The sequence below is a fragment of the Prionailurus viverrinus genome, chromosome A3 (assembly GCF_022837055.1).
Source record: "Prionailurus viverrinus isolate Anna chromosome A3, UM_Priviv_1.0, whole genome shotgun sequence".
In the NCBI taxonomy this organism is placed as follows: Eukaryota; Metazoa; Chordata; class Mammalia; order Carnivora; family Felidae; genus Prionailurus; species Prionailurus viverrinus.
The window spans coordinates 114,035,351-114,058,810 of record NC_062563.1 but is presented as its reverse complement, the minus strand read 5'-3'; the positions used below and the strand labels follow the sequence as shown (position 1 = coordinate 114,058,810).

General features: G+C 40.9%; 1 protein-coding gene across 8 annotated transcripts in view; it reads left to right on the top strand.

The window, feature by feature from the left end:
- Nucleotides 1–23,460, top strand: part of LTBP1 (latent transforming growth factor beta binding protein 1) — a 410,698-nt gene that overhangs the window by 229,871 nt on the left and 157,367 nt on the right. For all 8 annotated transcript variants that reach the window (XM_047852622.1, XM_047852625.1, XM_047852623.1 and 5 more), the window contains 2 exons: nt 8,822–8,924; nt 14,276–14,347. In XM_047852622.1, the coding sequence (XP_047708578.1) occupies nt 8,822–8,924; nt 14,276–14,347 (175 nt within the window). The remainder of the gene's footprint in view (nt 1–8,821; nt 8,925–14,275; nt 14,348–23,460) is intronic.

Genomic DNA, 23,460 nt, shown 5'->3' with positions numbered 1-23,460 from the left:
CCTTAGGACAAGTTGATCAAATATGTTGGTCTAGTTGCATTAATGATAGGCTTAGATATTTGGACCCTCTTTCTTACTGGCGCATAGAAATAAACATATTTAATGTTCTAGTGCATGGACATTGAAGAGCTCTCCTGAGGTTTTCCAGTTTAGTTTGGAGCCATGGTTGGCCCAGAGGCCATAAGAACACCATTTTAGTCAGAAGACGGACAGAAGTCACTTTGCTGGAGTGGAGATATGTTTATATCATAGCGAAAAGATTGATGATAGGAATAAAGAGCTGTGATAGAAGTTTGGATTCATCCACCCCATTGTGTGTACTTGGAACTTTTCCCATAAGGGACCTCATTCTGGTTCTTATGAAAAGAAGTCCAAGATTTCCAAAAAAGGGATTCCCATTCTTCAACCAGATACAGAGTACTGAGGGTATAGCTTCTGTTTTCCAGAAAACCTCAGTTTGTACCAGAATGTTGGGATAAATTTTTCTGGGTCTGGGTGGGGTTGAACGTGTCAAATTCATGCTTGGAGTAATTTATGGGACACCCATGCCGTGTAGGTTGATCAGTCACAATGTGACCTTACAATGGGTCCCAGCTCAGGATAGGCAAAATTTGCATTTCCATGACCATCTTGAATAATTTCTGATAGTTTGCCTATTTGATAATCATATATGATTCATTATAATTAATCTAGAAAGTGGCTGTTGAAAAGCCATGACTGTTTTCAGGAAGATAGAGCTGCTTTTTTGTGAGCACTGATTAGCAGAAAAGGGGTGAGCTGGGAGGGTAGGGTCAAGAAGAGGAGGCCCATCCTAGTATCACTGATCACACTGATCTAGGTCAGGGTGTGATGCTAGGCCTAGGAAGTCTGCATCATCATGGAATGTACTGTATCAGTCCGGCAGGCAGGAGACATTTAAGGAACCTTGCCCTTTATAGGATTTCCCTGACACAGGAAACCATTCCACTTACAACCTCCAGTTGTCTTCTACCCCTGCACTGGAGCCTTTATAAAATCATAGAATTTAGGCACATCAATGAGTATTAGTAATTAGTCTGTACTTAAAACTTTATTGATGAGGAAGCTAAAGTCTAGAGAAGTGAATTAGTTGCTTCACATCTCGTATCTCTGGTTGGTGAGGACTGAAACTGAGCCTTTCTGGTTGCTACTCCAGTGTTCTTTCTACTATTCCATCCTGGCTTAGCCCATCTCTTGTGGTCCCAGGGTGTTCACAAGGAACCATTGCTATCTGTGTAAGTAGGCTCAGGCTGCCATAGCAAAATACCATAGTCTGGGTAGCTTAAGCTATCCAAACTTACTTTCTGCAGTTTGGGAGATAGGAAATCTGAGATCAAGGTGCTCACAGATTAAGTTCCTGGTGGAGCTCTTTTCCTGTTTTCAGACACCCACCTTCTTGACGTGCTCACATGACAGAGAGAGAGAGAGAGAAAGAGAGAGAGAGAGAGAGAGTGAGAGTGTGTGTGTCCCCGTCAGTCAGTCAGTGGTTTATGCTGTGGTCTTTATTCCCTTCCTTGTAAGTACACTAATCCCACCCGGGAGCCACACTCTTATGACTTCATCTAAACCTAATTACTTCCCAAAGGCCCTGCTCTCTGTACCATCACGTTCGAGGTCAACGCTTCAACATAGGGATTTGGGGGATGAGGCACACATTCCGTCTGTAACACTAGCTTAGCGTGAAAAGACAGCTGTATTTCCTGGGACCTGTCTTAGTGAGTTCCACATTCTGCAGGGTTTTGTGATTAAGCCATGGCTGCTCGTGGTCAAGAGGTGCAGAGTGGGCTCTGTTATTTTTGCTTCGTGGACTTGGTCTTCTTACCAAGACGTGGTGGGTGACCATAAAGATCTGGATGTCCCCAAAGTGAAATTTGCTGCTTGAACATTGATATTAACTGGTTGAATTATTGTCATTCAGTGACATCATGTTGTGTTTCTCAAGGAGAATTAAAATGAAATCCACATGATTACACATCTTTCCACAGCATTAATTCTCTGAGCACTTTCCACTAGCCTGAGCACTTTTGTGAAAACCTGAACATTTTTAGGAAAAACATAATACCTTCTTTTTCTTTTCATATTTCTTAAAAATTTTTTAAAGTGTTTATTTTTGGGAGAGAGAGAGAGAGAGAGAGACAGAGTATGAGCAGAGGAGGGGCAGAGAAAGAAGGAGACACAGAATCTCAGGCTCCAGGCCTGAGCTGTCAGCACAGACCCCAGTGTGGAACTCAAACCCATGGACCACGAGATTATGACCTGAGCCGAAGTCAGATGCTCAACTGACGCTACCCAGGTGCCCCTCTTTTCATATTTCTATATCTAAATTACTTCATGTATCCTTTCTTGACAAATTGAATCTGGCATGTGGGATACTGAATAATTGTTGGGTTACTTAGTCCTTTGTTAAATAAACCCAAGTTTCTAGGTGAGGGGCCTGGACAAAAGGGTCTAATATTGATTGTGAGCCTGGTACATGCTGGCTATCTGGCTGTCTTATACGTATTGTCTCAGTCCTCTTGAGAGCTCTCTGGAAATGGGCATTTTTAGTTACGTTTTATAGAGTTTGAATGTTTTGCCCATAGTAAAATACATGGTTAATTGGTAAAGTGAGGACCCGTCTTGGTCCAACATCAGAAGATATACTCTTACCATTTACTCAGTTATGGGTCATCTTTATTACACTACTTCTCATTTGGTCCACAGGGAAGGTGATTGTGTGGAAAGATCAGTTTCACATTCAGATAGCCCTGATTCTAATGGACCTGAAGATGCCTGGGTATTTGCTTTGTGGTAGGACATCTTTTGTTGGGGATAGCATTTGTTGAGGAGAGATCTTGTTCTGTGCTTAACTTAAAACCTCCCTTCTACTCTTTCTTTGAGGAATAGTATAGCTAATGGGCTTTTAATAATTAGCCAATTTTGGGTTTTTTGGTCCTCTGATAACTGTTCATGTTGACCTTAAATGTGATTTCTTCATTTTTTTCCCCCATAAATGATACACTCTTTTCTGTTAATTCTCTTTTACTCTTGAGAGGAAGTATCAGATGTGGAAAACTGTACTTTCATAAAAACAATCTTTCCCCCCTTTTTTTTCTTCCTCTTTATCAATATTTCTGTGTTTGCCATTACCTCAAAGATGCCAAATATTTCAGTGGACACCATCCAAAACATTTTGCTTTGGGAAAATGAACTATGCTGTTTCCTTTTCCCTCTCTCCTGATTAATTTTGCTATCTAACTACAAATGAAATCCCCGATTTGGAAAACTCTCCATGGCTTAGCTCTACCTCATTCTCTGACTTTCCCCACCCACTGTCTCTGTTCCTTCGTCCTTGGCCTGCCTTCCTCTGCCCTTCGCCTCCCACCCACCTGTGCCTGGGTCCTCTCCCAGTTGGTGGTCAGTCTTGGGCTTAGCCAGCGCTGTTCCATCTCTTTGGAATCTGGCTCTCCAGTCCAGCCGTTGAGTCACTGCCTGTTTGAGCCCCTGCCCAACACAGCCCTGCAGCACTCTTGCAGGAGCTGCAGTGAGTCAGCCTTCTCTGTTCTTTCATGTTTTACTTCAGTGAATCTTAAAAATCTGCATTACTTTAACATTTTAAGTTCTGTTTGTGTCTTTGGCTCCAGTCCCTTTTTCTCTTTGAGGAAACGTTCTTTGTTTAAACTCAGTACTTTATGCATCAGTATGCAATGGTTCCTGATAACAAAGTAAAATGAGTTCTATAGATGTAATAGGGATAATTCTTAAGAGTATTTTGATATTATTGTTTTTAAATGTCTTAAAATTTTTTTAAGTTTATTTTGAGAGAGCGAGCAAGCACAAATTGGGGAGGGGCGAGAGAGAGGGGAGAGAAAGAATCCCAAGCAGGTTCCGCACTGTCAGCCAGGAGCCCGATGCAGGGCTCAGACTCATGAACCTTGAGATCATGACCTGAGTCAAAACCAAGAGTCAGATGCTGAACTGACTGAGCCACCCAGGTGCCCCTTAAATGTCTTTCTTTAATAGGAAGGCTAAGTAGTGGCCCTGGCATGGTGGCCATCTTTGTGGAGTGGCCCTTTTACTACTGAAATATCTGAACGCCTTTAACAAATTTATAAGAGGCTAACACATGGCCAGCATTTGAACATTTTATGGGTTGTACTCACACGAGACTCAGCTGAGAGGGCAGATGGGGATCCAGCCGATGCTCTGTTTACTGAGCGCTGTGTCCTGATGCAGAACACATCTTAAGGGTCACATTTTTCTAATCCCCATAGAGGGGCAGAAGGGATAGGGCGCCCTTTTTGGACATGCATCGTTTGATCTCACCACAGTCCTTTGTAGTTGGGATTATTGTCCCACTGTCCCATTACCAGCCCAGAGAGGCTGGACAATCTGGTGGACATCTCTACTCACAAGAGAGTAGGAATTTAGATCCAGGTTTACTGACTACAGCCCAGCACTCTCTTCTTTTACTCCCTACTGGACCTTCCTAACCCAGAACCTGGCACAACACAGCCAACACTCTTAGAACGAGGATATTATAGGTACTAGTAATTTTAACATGGGAAAATGAGATCTTATGAAACCACACTCCAATATTTATCATAATCTCTTTAAATTATTGTTCATCTCTAGAACATTTCCAGTGGTGAGTTTTTAGGTGACAAAAATTATGGGCCTTGGTTGCCAAATGCTAAGTTTTGAACTGTCATTCCTGCTCATATATTTATAGGGGGATGTAAAAAATGCAATCACAGCTTAACTTTGAGTGTCAGGAAAGCGCCACGGTAGTACCTCAAAACTGAGTTGAAGTCAGAAGTGTTCTCAACTAGGTCAAGATTTTAAAAAGTACATGATCCCACAATCTGTTTATTCTTAGCAACTAATTTAAAAATTAAAGGTTTTTGCACCATTGCTTGCAATAATTTTGTGTTATAAAAGTTAAAACATGGGTATTCATGGAATAATCGTAACGATTCTTGCATAGCTTTACTTTTCTCAGACATTCTGGTAACACAGGAAGGTAGGAAAGGTCAGTGAATTATTTTCTTGCACTTACTCTTCTAAGAACCATGGTCAGTGCACTCGTGAAGTGGGGCTGGTAGTAGGTCTGTTTGTTCTTCTTTTTTCTGTCTAGTTTGCATAAGTCTCATAGAAGGAAGCTCCGCCTGCGGTGAGCGTCTCTGGAGCTACTGATATGAGGAAGGAGGTGAGACAGAAGAGATGGTTAGGAGTGCACCCACCCAGACACACTTCTGAGGTAGACATGAGAGCAACAGAAGTCCTCCAGGTTGGCTTTAGTGTCTAGTAATTTGTATTTCCTAAATCACGTCGTATGACCTGTCAGTATGTATCGAACACAGAACCCTCGCCCTGGCAGAAACCATTGAAGCCATCTGCTTTGAAACCTGGGCATTCCTGGCAGATGGTCCTCCAGCTTCTGCTCCCAGTGAAGATGTCAGCGTCTTCTGTTGTTGAGGAGCATTTGCTGTTGAAAAGGTTTCCTCCTGAATGACCTAAGTCCTCTCTTTAGTCCTACTAATACCTTCATCATGCAGCTAGCCTTCTTTAACATATCTGTACTGTGCCATCATGGTCAGACATAGTCTTACTCTCCTTTCTTCACTGGATGCCCACAGGACCTGGTTGCCAGACCCAGCATCATTCTACTTGCTGCTCTAGGTGGGTCGTGCATTTGCTGAATGCTGGCATGGACGTGTGGACTTCTGTGTCCCCCCAGTGTGCAACCTGAGGTGGTGAGCTTTTTGAGGAGCTGCAGCTCGATGCTCATTTGACAGGATAGATTTTTCTTTCTGGCTTGAAATGGCTAAATATCGGTTGTAAATTTTTTAGCACGTTTCTTCTGGATTCCTCACACATAAGATACGCCTTGAAATGAGAGACAGGCTTTCTCTGAAAATGTGGTGAGTGAGTCACATAGGAGAAATTCCATTTGTGTTTTTCACTTGTAAAAATCACCTCAGTCTGGGCATGAAAACGCAGTTCGGCAGAGCCAGTCATGGGTCCTTGGGATGGTGTCTCATGAAGAAGCAGAGTCTACCACTCTGAGAGAAGAACATTCTGAATGCAAACCTCATCCTATTCTACGTAATTCTCTCCGATGTGACCTTCACTGTGGAGGAGAGAGCATCCTCTTCGTCCTTCTTTTCCTCTAGGCGCTTCCTCCATCCAAATAAGACCTCACAGTGTTGGGTAGTCTCCTGTGTGAGAGCCTTGCCTGTGGCCTCAAAGGTCTCTCAGGCCTTGTTTCTGGCTCACGTTGAAGCCTCTTCATAATTAACTACCTCAAGAGGCATGTGTGAGACTTTGTGCCTTGCTGTAAGCCTGACTTCATCCCTTGAAGCCTGTTATTATCCTGTGTAGACCCAATTTTGAGAGGAACACACGGTTTTGTGGTACCACCTACACCGTCATTTATTTAATCGATTTGGATGGTTTGTGCTGCTTTTGGCTGTGGACCTGCAAAAACAAAGCCATGGGATAAAGCAGCCTGAATCCTGTAATGAAAACCTCGTACCTTTTCTGAAGCCTGTTAGAGAGAAAGAGAGGAGAGAGAGAGAGAGGGAATTTATTTTTACCCTACCAAATAAAACATTCTAGGAATCTGAGGTGAAAATTGGATTTTAACTGCTGCTAAAATTTTGCGCATATAAAATCAGCAAGTGCTGAAAGTTCTGCCTGATTAAAGGGAAGAGCCTGGAGAGTCTGGTGCAAGAATGATCCATATCCAAAGCACACTGGTGTCTCACATAAACCTCTTTGATAAAACTGGAAATAAACATTTCTGGATGTAAGCTTCCTGTGACTGAGCTGAAGGAGTCTGGAAACTACCCGAATCCAGCCATGGTTGCTTCTCTTCTGTCATGTTCTCCTTTGTTGGAGTGTTCACTCCACCCCCCCCCCGTCCCCCTTTTCCCCCCCTTCCCCCCCCCCCCCCCCCCGCTGCCATCTCCCTGCCCTTCCCTCACCCCAACCCCCATCATTGACTGCTGTTGAGAGCACATAACATCCTGTTGAAATCCCTAAAAAAACACAAAAGCCTGAGGACTTGAACACTATCATTCCCTGTGCCAGGCCTTCCCTGGTTTGGTTTTACAATTCGAACAGGTAGTCACTTAGAGCCTCGGGCAGAATGCTATCTGCCTGGACCCAGAAGTCTGCTGAGTGAATGGTGTCTGCGACCCGCTGCCCTTCTGAGGGCCGCCACCTGCCCGGACGTTCTTGTCACCATGTTGTGCTCAACCAGCCTGGGTGCAACTGCTAACTTTTCTTGGTCTGCAGAGAGCCACTGCTTGGTGGCCTGTAGCTAGGTTGTTTGATAGTTCCTTAGATTGCTTGCACCTTCCATCCCTCAGAAGTGATCGAGCATGGGCACTGTGTACTGGGGTATAAAGAGACATAATACACATCTGTGTTTAATTCACAAGCATAGCGGAGGCAGTGGAGCCATGTGGGATGTGCTGTGGGGTACGGAGAGAGGAGGCGCTCGCTGAAACTGAGGAGACTGGATGCTTCATGGTGCCGGTTCTTCAGAGCTGTGGGTCACGGTAAAGTTTCTCCAGCCAAAGGGAAAAGGATGGCTATAGGGTATATGCCAAGGAAAGGAAACTGCTCTTAGAAAGACATTTGTTCAGAAAATAAACAATCTTTTAGGGTGTCTGAAGACTAGATGTGGGGAGGTACAGGGGGACACAGAGAAAGTCGTATGCTCTGAGGCAGGGTAGGGAGGACCCTTGTGTACCATCCCAGGGAGTTTGCAGTCTTCAGACTGTGGGAGTCATTGAGGGGTTTGAATCAGTAGAGTGATGTCATCAGATTCGTTTTCGGAAAAATGACACTGGAACCCGTCAGGAGGACTTTTTAGAAGTTGAGGCAGAGGAAGGCAGAGTAACTTCTCAGATGCGGGGTCTGGGCTTAGCCTACAGAGTATCGGTGGAGAGCCAGGTTGCCCTTCTTGCCTGAGTGGCCTCAGAATGGGTACAGAGAGTAGGACCTGTTTGCCTTGGCCTTTCCTGACCCCATTGGGTTGGTCTGACTTCCAACCCTTGCCTCTCAGGCTCTTCAGACATCGTGTGATTAACCAGGAGATGAGATGCGTCTTTATATTTGACAACTCTAGCCCTGCTCTTCTACCTACTGTCCTTGCTGAAACCTGCCAGCACCTTTCTTGCTTGGCTGACCTCCCTGGGTCAGACCACTTGGCTGTCTGGAGGTTTCATCTCTGCCAAAGCTGATCTGGCACAGCCAGTGATCATTTCTTGTACTGTCCTTTCCTGCCAAGGCTTGGTATTATAGGAAGCCCTGAAGACTCTTGTAGATGGGACCTGTGCCATATTTTCCGCGTTTGCACACATGCCATACCCTCAGAGCTCTGCTTCCCAATGATCCACACCAGAGGTTCCAACAGACAGTTAAACTAAATTTTAAAAGTTTATGTTGAACTTGTGAGTTGAGGTTCTTCTCAAAGGAAAATCAAGCGGGGGGTGGGGGTGGGGGAGGTAGCATTGGAAGCAGGCATTTTATAAAGTGCTCTGAGCAGTGACAGATTCTTGTAAGACTCTAAAATGCCAAGAAGCTCTTAGAAATATGCTTGTTCATTAGTGTTGTATGGATTCTGTTCTGGTGTTTTGGTTCAAAGTTTGAGTTTTTTGTGTTTTTTTTTTCTTTTTTTTCTTTTCCCCTCTCTAATTGTGTTGATAAGAAGGGAGCTGTTTTATAATGTGACGGTGAAGCACAGCAGTGTTCTAGAGCTGGGACATCCTGCACTCAATTAACCTTCGAATTTCACATCTCATCACTGCAGTGTGGCAAGGCGCTCCCTGGCCTTTCGAAGCAGGAGGATTGCTGTGGAACTGTGGGTACCTCGTGGGGCTTTAACAAATGCCAGAAATGCCCCAAGAAGCCGTGTAAGTGACATTTCATTATTCCTTTGAAGGTTAATGTAGCATATCGCTTTCCTTACGATAACTGTTCATTGGTGAGACAGCCTTCGACTTTCAAAGAACTCTTAGAGAATTCTAGAACATAGTGCTGCAATTTGCACGTCCAGAAACCTTGCTGCTGGTCCACGAAAGCTTTACTGTCAATTCTGTGTTGTAAAAAGCAGGTATCAGTTGCCTTCTCCAGTTTGATCACTTATTTCTAAAAAAGCATTTTAAGAGAGCAGTAAGCTAAACGAGGTTCTTTTTCCTCAGGCAAAGAGAAAAGAAGCTGTCTTTAAAATTCATAAGTGTTTCGGGGCCCCTGGGTGGCTCAGTCGGTTAAGCGGCCGACTTCAGCTCAGGTCATGATCTCGCGGTCCATGAGTTCGAGCCCCGCGTCGGGCTCTGTGCTGACAGCTCAGAGCCTGGAGCCTGTTTCAGATTCTGTGTCTCCCGCTCTGTAACCCTCCCCCGTTCATGCTCTGTCTCTCTCTGTCTCAAAAATAAATAAACGTTAAAAAAAAATTAAAATTTGTGTTTCAAAAACTGACAAAAAGTTAATGAAGCTGCTGTTCCTTAGGTTAAATTCCTTAAGTGAAATTTTTATCAATTTTTATCAAAACTTTTATCAATAGCCACAACAGCCATTTGGTATACCATAAATGTTCATATTTCACTGAAAAAAGGCTAAAATGGAGAAATGATTGGTTGCTGATCTGGACAAGACAGGTCTACAGTCTCTAGAACACAGTACTTTCCCTGCCTTTTCTTAGTCACCACTTTTATACCATCACAGTTCTCTGTGACATGAATCTACACTGATACCCCGTCTTCTGGTTAGTCTATAAATCATAGTTTTTAGAACCTATTGATTTGGGGGCGCCTGGGTGGCGCAGTCGGTTAAGCGTCCGACTTCAGCCAGGTCACGATCTCGCGGTCCGTGAGTTTGAGCCCCGCATCAGGCTCTGGGCTGATGGCTCGGAGCCTGGAGCCTGTTTCCGATTCTGTGTCTCCCTCTCTCTCTGCCCCTCCCCCGTTCATGCTCTGTCTGTCTCTGTCCCCCCCAAAAAAAAAAAAAATTAAAATAAAAAAAATATCTTATTAGAACCTATTGATTTGAATAAATCCAGGTTTATATCCCTCTGTTACTTTTTTCCCAATTATGCCAGTATTTTTAGTTAAAAAAATTTTTTTAATGTGTATTTATTTTTGAGAGAGAGAGAGAGAGAGAGAGAGAGAGAGAGAGAGAGAGAGAGAGAGAGCGCGCATGCGCAGGGGAGGGACAGAGAGAAAGGGAGACCCAGAATCCGAAGCAGGCTCCAGGCTCCAAGCTGTTAGCACAGAGCCCGACACAGGGCTCAAACTCATGAATGGTGAGATCATGACCTGACGGGAGTCAGATGTTTAACCAACTGAGCCACCCAGGTGACCCTATTTTTAGTTTTTGAACGTAGCATTAACTTTGGCTGATTTCTAATAGAGATTTTTTTGAAAGACAGAAGTAACTTGTTTTTTGTAATACACTTAACTCATCACATTTTCCCCAAGAAAGCAAGTGATATTTTTCCTCCATTATCTTCCTTTGCCTGCTGTAACTGAAGATTTTTATAGTAGGTTTTTACACTTCATGTTGCAAGAAATTTCTCATTTGCTTCAATTGGATAATTTTTATTTACTCTTCTTAAGTTAATTTGATATTCTCATCTGCCTTTCACACCTATGTTCAGTCTAGAATCTGTCATCTTGGAATCATTGCTCTACAGGTGTGACTTATGTACTATTTGTTCTATGATCATTATAATTGGTTACAAATAATTGTCTCATTGTCTCTCATTTGGACCTCCTTGTCTCTCAAACTTACCTGTTCTCTAAATCTTTTGATGCCTAAACTTTTGTTTATTTCATTGATACTGCTTCTGTTTTCTTTTCTTTTGGAGGACTAACTTGTGAAAACACCCACTAAAGTTTCCAGTAAATAATGAATTCTTTATTTAGGGAATGAATCAAATAAATGAGACCTTCATTACTAAGAATGTCCCCTGTGGACTTTCTATGCTGATTTGATAATGATTGGTAATGTGGATTTCCAGCAAGTGGGCTGAGTGTGATAGTTCCTCCTCACTGAAAGATCCATGTGCCAAAATGACTGGCAACATGACCAAAGGGATATCCAGGAGAGATAGGGTATGGTTTAAAAGAGCATGGAGTTTGGAGCTAGGTAGACTTGAGTTTGATTCCCAGCTTGAGTTGTTTGCTGTTGTCTTATGAGGCAAGTGTCTATATCTAAAATGTTGAAAAAAGATTACTTTTTTTTTAGATGTTTACTTTTGAGGGGGTGGGGGGGAGAGGGAGACAGAGGGAGAGAACACAAGGAGGGGAGGAGCAGAGAGAGATTGAGAGAAAGAGACATGACACAGAATCCCAAGCAGGCTCCATGCTGTCAGCACAGAGCCCAATGCAGGCTCAAACTCATTAATTGTGAAATCGTGACCTGAGCTGAAATCAAGAGTCAAACGATTAACTGACCAAGCCACCAAGGCGCCCCAACTTTTTATTTTTTTTCATGGCCTTTCCCTCACGTACTGTGTAAGTTTGTCTGTGGGAACATTGTGAAGGGGGCGGTGTGTTTCCCACCTCTAAGTCTAAGGACTTCAGAAAGAGAAGTTCAGTTCTTACAGCTTCATTCTGGGGCCAAGTTCATGTTCTGTCATACTTGTTGCATCTTTTCTCTTATCTTATGCCTTTTTCTTATCTCTCCTTCTCTCTGTGTCTTTTGCTTAACTGCTTCTCTTTCCTCCATTTTTCCCAGCCCCAAAGTTGCAAGATAGGGACAGAAGTTAGGGGTACAGAGAATCTTCCATTCTTGTTTTTTTTTAATCCCTGACTTCTACTCCTGACTTTGTGTTGTTTTTACTTACAGTTGTGTTATCTGAGCATAAATTCCCTGCTTTAAATGGTCTTGTTAACTCTCCATTTTAGTGTTAGTAATAATTTAAGCTAAATGTGAAAGTACAAAGTTGCTATCACTTCTTACTAAATGCTGATGAAAATAAATTCATAGGTTGGCTCATGTAATATATAAAATTGAGGAGATTGATTTCATTTCAGGAAGGGCAATGTGGATTATGACTGAAGTAAACCATTAACATCTTGACATTTACTTTGTGCTGTCCTAAGTGACTCATTCCCAAGAAACACACTCAGGGTCACATTCTTCCTGTGTCATTTAAAAACTTTCCTTTCCTTGGTTGGTACTACTCTCTAAATCATATTCATTTTGGAAGGCAGCAGACTTTCCTTGGCTTTATATGCTATGGTTTTGTGTTCCATGCCTTCCCCCCACCTTTTTTTTTCACTTTAAAGTAGTTAAAACTTCAGTTTTCAAATGACTTTTGTTTAATGTTTGAAGTTTTTGTTTAGCCGCGTACAGAAAGACCTTTCATTGTTGTTTAGTTTTTACTGCAAAAACTTAATTTTAAATCTGTAAACGATTTCATTAAATACCCTGTAATCTATTAAAAATTTACTTAGCATGAACAAGTCACTTGTCCTTTAGAAGTTTTTAGAAGAAAATTTAGAATCTGAAACATCGAATTCTAAGCTGAGGGAGACCTGAAGAGATCATCTGGTCTGGCTCTCTGCCTTGAGGTTGATGACTGTGGAAACTTTTAAAACAAGATACCATCTCTTTCGCCTTTGAACAATTCACAGACAGAGATCCCAGAATCTGTGTAGGCAGCCAGGGTCTTCATTCTGTGGGGCAAGACTAGCTGTGTGGCCAAGGAGCTTGAATTGGGGTGATTCCCCACGTGCCAATTTCTGCCCTCCTATAACTCGATATTCCAAGACTGCTCACCGTAACCTTTTCCTAGCTTTTAGAAAGATCTGAAGAGATGGGACATATGACAAAGAAAGGAAGTGAAGGAGGAGAGAGGAACACCACTCGTACATATTCACCCTGTTCCATTAGTGATGAGAATAAACAGCATGTGTTAGGGGCAAAATAATTTTATTTTCCAAAAGAAAATTTCCTTTTTATTTTAAATTTTCCCTCTTTACTCTTTGTTCAGGTCTTTATAGTGTTCTAACCATCCATCCTGTTTTGATTATTGCCCTTTATCTGTTGCTCATGATTGTAATGAAAGACTACCTTATGGCAGGAAATAATGGCATCTGTCATCTTGTGAGTGATTTTTGTCAGGCACTGTGGTAGGCATTTGTATAAATTATGTCTAAAATCACAGCGACCCAGACCTGCTCAGTAGATGGGAATACTCCCATTGTACAGAATCACCATTTGAATCCCAGAAAGCTTGTCTCCCAAAGTTGCAGAGCTGTGGATAGCCAGAGCCATGATTTGAACTTAGGTCTGCTTGGTCCCTGAGCTTATGCTGTATCCATATGCCAGGAAATCATTTTGGCCTCACTTAAGAGCATCAGTTTCAGTGACTAGGGTTTGTTGATAATTTGGTAATTGCAACATTATATTGCTGGTGAAATTTCTGGGCGATGAACCATACCACTGATCACAGAGGCCTTTCTCATCTCCTAGCTTCCTCTCATCATTTCCTGTTCTTCTCAGGTTCATGGTAGGAAGAATCACTCATTACCAAGATATGTGAGCCAGTATTTAGGCGAGCATATTATTTATTGTTGAAACTGGGACACTTTTGGGAGTGGAGTGCTGTTATTAATGCACTTTGCTAGTACAACTGGCATAAGCCAGGACTGTTCCAGACGGACTAGGATGTATGTTTACCCTACTTATAAGAAAATTCAAATGCCTGGAGCAAATTACTGGGCAGGGAGAGAGTCTTTGTAATATAAATGATCACTAACTGGTAGAACATATTAAACCTTCTTATGATTTTTTTTTAATTTTTTTTTTTAACATGTATTTATTTTGAGACAGGGAGAGACAGCATGAATGGGGGAGGGTCACAAAGAGAGGGAGACAAAGAATCTGAAACAGGCTCCAGGCTCTGAGCTGTCAGCACAGAGCCCGATGCGGGGCTCGAACTCACGGACCACGAGATCATGACCTGAGCCGAAGTCAGATGCCCAACCGACTGAGCCACCCAGGCTCCCCTCTTATGATTCTTTTGATTAACGTTATCAAGGTTTGCTGACAACTACTTGGGACTATATACATTGCAAAATAAGTGGTATATTTATAAGTGAGTATAATGTAAAAGAAACTGATATACATTGAATTGGGTATCTTAGAAATGAATAATACAGACCACTGATGACTTCCACGGATTAGGTTATCACAACAGGCAGTTTAGGACTGTAAGAATTTAAGCATGTAACAACGCATTCTTTCTTCCTTACAGCGTATCATGGATATAACCAAATGATGGAATGTCTGCAAGGTTATAAGCGGGTCAACAACACCTTTTGTCAAGGTAAGTTTGACTGAGCTCATTGGTGTGGATTTCTATTGCTTTGGCTTTTTAGGAATCTTAAGTTATTTGACCACAATTTTCTCATTAGCCCCATATGAGAAAGTCACAACAATGAACTACCTCTCGCTCACTCAATTTATCTATAAGGAAGCAAAGAGTTATAGTGTATGGTTGCTAGAATTAATAGCATTTAAACGTCATGGAACTTTTTTCCCCCTATGTTAATTTGTGATGAAATCCACAGGAGATTGGATTATATTACAGAGCACCGTATGGTCTCCATGCTGGTCACTCCCTTTCCATGCGTGAGTGCATGTGCATGCATATGAGTATGCATGTGTACCTAGCAGTGTGCCTTCCTTGCTGACACAGGATTGGGTAGTAGAGTTCCTTTATTTCCCTCTCATCAGAATATTGCTAGCCACCTCAAAGTATTTAAGTATTAAATGACAGGGTGCATACACATTTCCTAGGCAATAGGTAAAGCTCTGTAGCTAAATGTGAAATGTCCTGAGTGCTTTTGCTCAGCTTATTTTGCACCTTATAGCAGATTTGAACAAGCAGGGGGAACCTCAGAGATCCCGTAGCCCAGTGTCTGTACTTTACAGACCAGGACATTCAAGCCCAGACTGGTGTAGTGACTTTCCTGAGGCTAAATAGAGCTGGGGTTGTAACTCAGGTTTACGAGTACCTAGTTTAGTACCCACATATGATATCAAATTTTGTTTCATTTACTCTGTGGTTTGTCCAGTTAATGCTCCTAATTTCCCCTTAAATGTCTGGGTAAAGGAGTTATTAGTAACTTGGAAATGTGCATATATTAAAATGGAGAAAGAGCCTCCATTAGTGAACCAAAATCCACATTAAGAACACAGCACATGTTTTCCAACTTGTTTTCTGGGGCTCTGTATCCTTGACCAGTATGTGTTTATATAGGACAGGGTAGATTAAGGTAATGTTACAAAGTCTAGATTAATTCCTATTAAAAGGGTTATGTCAGTGGACTGTCTTAATTACCTGAGAATTTTCTCAGGTTGTTCCATATTGCATCTATCTAACTTTTATGATCTGTAGAGCTCTAGCAAGAAAAGAATTTTCTTTTGAAATGTACATAGGTGTACCATGCATTTTAAAAAAGTGTTGCCTTAAAATATGGTAATCCTGCTGAAAGTTAGATTTAACTGCTCAGGGAGAGGGCACCCAAGACTCTGTGTAAGAAACATCTTAGTAACGTGGGAATAATGGATTAATCAATATTACGTAGGAATCAGAATTTAAGATATACTTAAGAGATTGTGTTAAATGGATGGAAGATTGAAATGGATGGAAGAATGAAGATGTTGAATGAACAGATGGCTAAATATATATTCTACAGCATAAATGAAGTGATTGCTTCACAGATTTGGATGAAAATCTATATGACAAGCCCTAGCCCATTTTTAGAATGCATTAGTAGAAGCAGAATGAGCAGGGCTTTGGAAGTAACAATCTTGTCCTCTGCTAGTCAGAGTGAATTTGGGGTTTGGGTGTTTGGTATTAATTGTCTTTTGGCTAATAAAGTCAACAGAGCTCATGAGGGGCCTGGAATCCTGAAGGTGTTTAGCCCTGGAGAAGAGCAGACTACAGAGAAATAGAATGGCTGCCTTATAAACATGCCTTTAAATGTTGGATCCACTGTCCTACAAAACAAGTCTTTGATTTTTATTTTTTTTTAAGTTTATTTATTTATTTTGAGAGAGAGTGAGAGAATGTGAGTGGGGGAGGAGCAGAGAGAGAGGGAGGGAAGGAGAATCCCAAGCAGGCTCCGCACTGTCCATGCAGAGCCTGATGCGGGGCTTGTACTCATGAACTGTGAGATCATGACCTGAGCCAAAATCAAGAGTTGGATGCTTGACCAACTCAGCCACCCAGGCATCGCAAAATAAGTCTTTATGAGTTGCTTCAAAAACCAGTCAATAATAGAATGGAGTTAAAAGGAGGCATATTGACAACTCAGAGCAAACTTTCTGTGGAACAGCATTCCCCAACACTGTACTGAAAGGCCTTTGGAAATAGTGAGCTTCCTACAATGGGCATAATTCAGTAGACCCTTCAAAACAACTGGCCATGGGGTGCTCCAGGGAATTTCTGTCCTGCACAGTCCATGAGGTTGGGAGACTTTGTAGGTACATTCCAGGTGTCTGATGGCTATCATTACTCTGTTGCCTGGGATAGACGCTATGGATGAGAAGAAAGAAATGACAGCTGGGTCTGTCATACACATTTTAGCGCCTCGATAGGAAGTTTCCTGAAGTGTACCCTGTGTTGAGGTGTGTCTGCCTCCTCTCAGAAGGAGGCGGATCCTTGTTTATCCTTCCACGTTGCAAACCTGCTATAACTAATTATCAGAGATGCTCCAGAATGTCTGGTGCTCCTAATTTCCTGATGTCAAATTATGAAGAATGTGCATGTTTTTGTGGGGTAAGAAGGGGTGGGGTGGGCTTTAGACATTATTAATCCCAATTGAAACCAAGACACAGAGTAAGTCACTTTACCAAGATCGCACAGAGAATGAGAGGCTCAGCCAGGATTAAACTCCCAAACCACCTCTGTTTCTGTGTGCAACATGGCCTCCTTTACTGATTTTATATGTATCTAAGGTATATCTAATGTAGATACCAGCTCTTTAGAACTAGCCGTGCTGTTAGAAGGTACGCCATCTGTTGTCAGGAGTATTAGAAGGTAATGCAATCAATATTAATGAGATTTATTGTAATAAGAAAGGATGGTTATCCAACGTATTCCTTCTTCTAGCTGGTTCAAGGTTCTAACAGTGTTTGTACAAATACCACGATGGAAGTAGAAGTAAACATCGGCCACATATCTTAGCAAAAGAGAATGAAGGATCCTTTAAATAATTGCTTGATTTTTGTTGTTATTTTTGTATTTATCTCTTCTGGTATGAATGGTATGGAGTGACCTTTTGCAAGTTTTGTTCACACTGAGCACAGGAAATGGTTCCATCTCGTTCTTTGCCCTGACAGTCAGTAACACCAAATCCTGGCTTACGTTTGTCTCAGGAGGATATTTGCAAAACAGTGTCAGACTTTTTGGCAGGGAATCTGGAGTGAAGTATCACAGAAAATTCTATTTCATGGTGCCTCAAAAAGGCACCGCTAAATTATACTGCAGAGAAGATTGACTCATAAAATAATATGATTTCATTCATCATAATCTATTAAAATTACTTTTGAGAGAAGGGCTTAATTTCACTCCCTTTGTGACACTATTGGTCAGTAAAATGAAATAGAACTTTCTCACATTACATATGTACGCTCCTTTTTCCTAGAGCTCGAAGCTTTAGATTTTGTTATCCCAGAGTTTTTCAAAAGGAGCCCATTAACCGCTAATTACTTGTGCGTTCCACATTGTTCTTAGAGTTTAATGTCTTCTCAGTTTACAAAGCACATTTAAAATTAAAGTGATTAATAACTAGAATTACATTATTTCCTTCACCTAGGCGAACTAATGTCCTGAAACAACGTTTAGTAATGTGGGCTCAGTAACAAAGAACCAACTGTGCACAAGTTAATTTGAGGAGCTTTCAAATAATTGCCCTCCAAGTTGGGTTTTTTTCTCCTCTCTAGCGGTGCTGCGATTATCTTTTCAAAGGAATGATTTATTGCACACACACACATGGAGCTCTCAAACCTGCCCTCACTACCCTTAACATTATGGAATTGTTATAATTTGCTTCATTTATCATAACAAACAATACAAGCATATTTCCTGGTAGATCTAGAACAACATTTGTCATTTGATTATTATGCTAAGGTTTGATGTAGAGCTAGAATTAAATGGAATAATACCCCATGAATATGGTAATAGGAGTGCCTGCTTTCATACTCCTTGACTCTGGAGCTCACTTCTTCCCTGCATTTTGAGTATTCTCACTTGCCCATAACTTTGTCATGAGATAAATGAGCTCTTAAAAATTAGGCGTAAATCCAATAAAATGCAATTTGGTTCTGAAATCACTTGGGGAGCAATCTATTTAGTGAAGTCTTTTGTTAAAAGCAAATACCTCTTTGGATACACAGAAATCATTCATTTCATGAGCTGTAGGTATGAAATCAACCTAGTATTATTCTATACATTTTGTTTTAGCATGTGCTGAGAGGTGCTGTGGGCAACGCCACAATATGTAAGTGAGAGATGTCTGCACTTTCATAATCCAGTGTATGTATATTCCTTTTTCATAGATAATCTCAAACATTAACGAATATTCAGTGATCCACAAACATTAATTGGCAGGGTTCCCCTAAGCTACAGACTGAGGAGAGGCCTGGTGAATAAGGCATCCCTCTGGACCTTGGACTCAGTGTAATTAAGTCAGTTGGAAATCAGCAGGACACAGTTTGCTTTGTTCACTCTCCCAGCTAGCTAAATTTTAGCTGACTCGAGATGAGCCCATTACAGGAGCTATGACAGAGCTGTCCACGTAACTTTCCACCTCATTTTTTTTTATACCAGTTATTCTGCTTCAATAAAATAGATTTACAAAACAGATAAGATAGGGCATCATTGTATCCATTAGCATGGACAGTCCCAAGTGTGGGATTCCTTTAAGGTGGTGCCCCAAAGTGCATTTGAAACCACAGTTTGTTTGGAACATAGAAAAGATAATGGACTTTTTTTTTTTTTTTCTTCAGGGGCATATTTCTGTGATTAAATGAAACTCACAATCTTAATACTGTGTATCAGTAAGCCATACTTGGGGGATTTGGGGTTATGAAGAGCTTGGCTGGGCAATAGCATCTATTTCAGACACCTTAATGAATACAAAATACTGTGACTGTATTATGGTAAGGATATAGAAGGCTGGTCTTTGAGTACTTTGGGAAAACTAGAAAGTGCAGGTGAGACCCTCAAGAAAACGTATTTGGTTGTAGAAAACGTGGTCTCTGGCATAGTGCTGGGTAACAGAATGAGTCACCGTTTTATAGTTATTTTCAAAGGTATAGTTAATGGACATCGAAGTTTTTTTTTTAATCCAGTTAATAGTTAAATGAATGTACTGGAATTTTATCAGGTTTTTCATTCAGCATTGTTTCTTGTATCCTGTGCTTGTTTTGTGGGCTCATGAGTTTTTTGTTTTGTTTTGTTTTTGTTTTTGAGGTAGGTTTGCCAGATAAGATACAGGATAGCCAGTTAAATTTGAATCTCAGATAAATAGCAAATAATTTGGTTGGAACAGATATACTAACAATTACTTGTTTGTCTAAAGTCCAAATTTAATTGTGTGTCCTGTATTTTTTTTTTAATTTTTTTTTTAACGTTTATTTATTTTTGAGACAGAGAGAGACAGAGCATGAACGGGGGAGGGTCAGAGAGAGGGAGACACAGAATCTGAAACAGGCTCCAGGCTCTGAGCCGTCAGCACAGAGCCCGATGCGGGGCTCGAACCCACAGACTGCGAGATCATGACCTGAGCTGAAGTCGGCCACCCAACCGACTGAGCCACCCAGGCCCCCATGTGTCCTGTATTTTTATTTGCCAGTCTGTATTTTAAGATTATATTCTTTGACAGTTCTTTAAGTGAGGGTCACTGAGAAGAATATACTTTATATGTCTGAGAATATCTTTGTTTGGAGCTCATTCTTTAAGGACACTGGTCAGGTGTTCAGTTCCAGGTTGTTTGCCAGCAATACATTTGACCACATTGTGCTAATGTCTTCTGACTTCTTTTTGATACTTTCTTCCTTTGTAGGTAATCTCTCTTTCTCTCTTTTGAGATCTTTGAATTCTTTGTTTTCTGTAGTTTTATCACGATGTGTCAATATTTGCATTTATTTTGATTTTGCTCAGTGGACAGAGTGCATTGTCCATCTGAACAGTCATGTCTGTCTTCACATTTGAAAAATGATAAACTCTTATCTCTTCAAATATTGTTTTTCTACCATGTTTCTCAGCTGAAACTCCTATTGACTAGTGTTGGAGACGTCTTTAATTTTCATGTCTCTGAGCAAGTCTTTTGTGCTTGTATCCTTTCGTCTTTTTTTTTTTTTTTTTTTTTTTTTGGTTGCGTTTTGAATGAATATCTCAGTTCCATCTTACAGTTTTCTCAGTCTTGTTTTCTTAAGCCTATCTGGACTCTGTCTGATCCATTAGACTTGTAGTTTTAAGATTGTTTTCCATTTCTGAGGTTTCTAATAATTTTTCATAGCTGCTTGGTCTTGTTTCTTTCCGTTTAGATATATTCATTCATCTAACTTTTTAAGCATGCTGACAAGTTTTGCTAGATTTCAGCTGCTGAGGAAGAATGCTTCTGCACAGGTTCTTTCGGATTCTTACCTTCCGTTGCTAAATCCTGGCTGCCCCTGTTTCCTTCTGGGCGGTAGACACAGAAATTCAGTAGCTCCACCCACTACCATGTATTTCTATGCCGTTTCAGATTTACTAAGATGTTTCTCTTGTTTTTTAATCTTCTTTTAATAGTTCGTTTTCAGTTGCTAAGCGTTTGGAGCCTGGGAGACTGCCAAAGCGCGAGTTTACTGTGTTACATTTCTTTAACATATATCCGTATCAGAATTGAGCTTTTTAAAATCCAAGATATCAGTATCGGAGTGTGATATTTAATGTATGTATGTATTATAAATTTTCTTTGAGGATGTGGAAAAGGCTTTGAGAAAACAAAGCTCCAAGTTATATAATTGTTATCCACAGGTAGTCTTTTTTCCCTGTTGAATTAAGCAGCCCATCTGCATCAACATCTGCCATTCATTAGCTCACTTGCTTTATAGATATTTAATGATGATTTAAATGGGGATACTCTGAGAAATATTAGAATATAATAAGACTCAATTCCCACCCTCATGAAGATCCCTGTTCTTACTTACAACTCAAATATCAAGGCGGCAGGTAGTAAGTGCTTAAGGAATGAACCAAACACTGTAATTTCAGAGAGAAAGTTCCCATTTAGTTAGCAAATTGGATAGCACTTAAAAACCTAATCTTTAAAACAAACACATTGTCTTTTTTATTTATAAAATAATTCACACCTAGTGTTTAAAACTTAGAAACTAGAGAAATGTATAAAAGGTAGAAATTACCTGGGGTGCCTGAGTGGCTCAGTTGGTTAAGCGTCCGACTACAGTTCAGGACATGATCTCATAGCTCGTGAGTTTGAGCCCCGTGTCGGGCTCTGTGCTGACAGCTCAGAGCCTGAAGCCTGCTTCTGATTCTGTGTCTCCCTCTCTCTGCCCCTCCCCCACTTACGCTCTGTCTCTCCCTCAAAAATGAATAAATGGTAAAAAAAAAAATGTGAAAAAGAAAAGAAATTACCTTTATCACCTTCAAACATTGGTGCATTTTGCTGTAGTTCCTGCTATATATCTATAGATATCTATAGATAGATATTTACATCATATTTCACAGATAAGTATGAAAACTGTTTTTACTTAATAGATAATACTGTCTCATGTTATTAAATTTATTAAGAATTATTTTAATGCAGACGTAGTATCCTAGTTAATGGATACTGGAGAATTCATTTGATTATTCTAAAGTGCTATTTTCAGATTAGTTTCTATTTTTTCTTAATACATATACTGTCACGTGAATACTTGAACGTAAAGCTTCAGTGAATCCATGGTTCTTTTTACAAGAGAAATGACTGGTTCCAAGCTGTGATTTATCCTGTACACATGACTTTTGGAGAGGATGTGCATTTCCCTTCTCACTAGCAGTAGAGAGCCCACTGACCATAGGTCCCTTCTCTCCTCCCTTGCCTCCCTGTTTAGGCTCTCCCCAGGCACTTTATATTGAATATGGCTGTGAGCAAGACTGTAATTTAATATTCACTGTTTTATTGGAACTAACTCTTGTTGGTTTTAATAATTTCGTCTGAGTTTTCTACGTAGGAATAATTTTACCTTAAAATAATTGCAGTTTGGGAAAGATGATATCGGAGTTGGGAAAGTCATCGGGACCAGAAGAGATTAAGACATGGGCATGGGAGAGTATGTGCTATGCTGTGCCTGCTGAATCCCACAGGTGTAGGTGAAGGTGGATGAATTACTTATTATGGTATGGGGAGGGGGCAGGCTGAATGCAAAATTTGTTTGATATAGTGGCTAGTGACTGTAAGCTTCTTTTAAATTTATATTTAAATAGAGGAACATTGATATAGTTTGCTATATATATTATGTCCTTGACATTTGTGGTTTCTTTCAAAGGTTTTGGTGAGAATTTGCATAGAGTGAAAATAAATGGCTTTAACTTAGTAGTGAGAGTTTTTTGCTCTCCCTCTCTTGCATCGTTACTCCCTCTCACTCAAGGTCCGCCCACCCAGCCTGTTCAGGGCTGCCTTCTTGTGGCGTTTGGAACAAGGTACAAGGGAGACAATGACCATGTACAGGCATAAAGATGTTTTTAGTGATGGTGATCCTGACAGCAGGTGACTTCATGGTCTGTGATCCTAAGTTCACTAGCACTGAGGCCCAGTTTAAATTTTTTTTTAATGTTTTTTATTTTATTTTTGAGACAGACAGAGCATGAGTCGGGGAGGGGCAGAGAGAGAGGGAGACACAGAATCTGAAGCAGCCTCCAGGCTCTGAGCTGTCAGCACAGAGCCCGACGCAGGGCTCGAACTCACAGACTGTAAGATCATGACCTGAGCTGAAGTTGGAAACTCAACTGACTGAGCCACCCAGGCGCTCCTCAGGCCCAGTTTAATAAGCCTTTTGTATATAACCTAAGTTCTTCCTCTAATACTCTTTAGTTCTTACCCAACTTTTTGGAACTAGCTAGACCAGCTACTGCTCCATTTGTCATTACTGTTGATTTTGTTAACATGAGGCTCGTCTCCTTATGATATTACTTACACGAGAATAACTTGATAGTTTTCTTTTTTCTCATAAAATAGATTTCCTTTCTGGTCATCATTGCTTGCATATTTTGTATCTGCCCATTTATATATTTTGCTAGTATTTATTCAGTGCCTATTTGGTGGAGCCATTGTGTCGGATGCTTAGGTGTGTCATAATTGAACAACCCTGGGAGATACGTAGTGTTACCTTTTTTTTTTTTTTCTTTTAAACTGGTAATGAAACTAAGTCTTATGACTCCAAAAA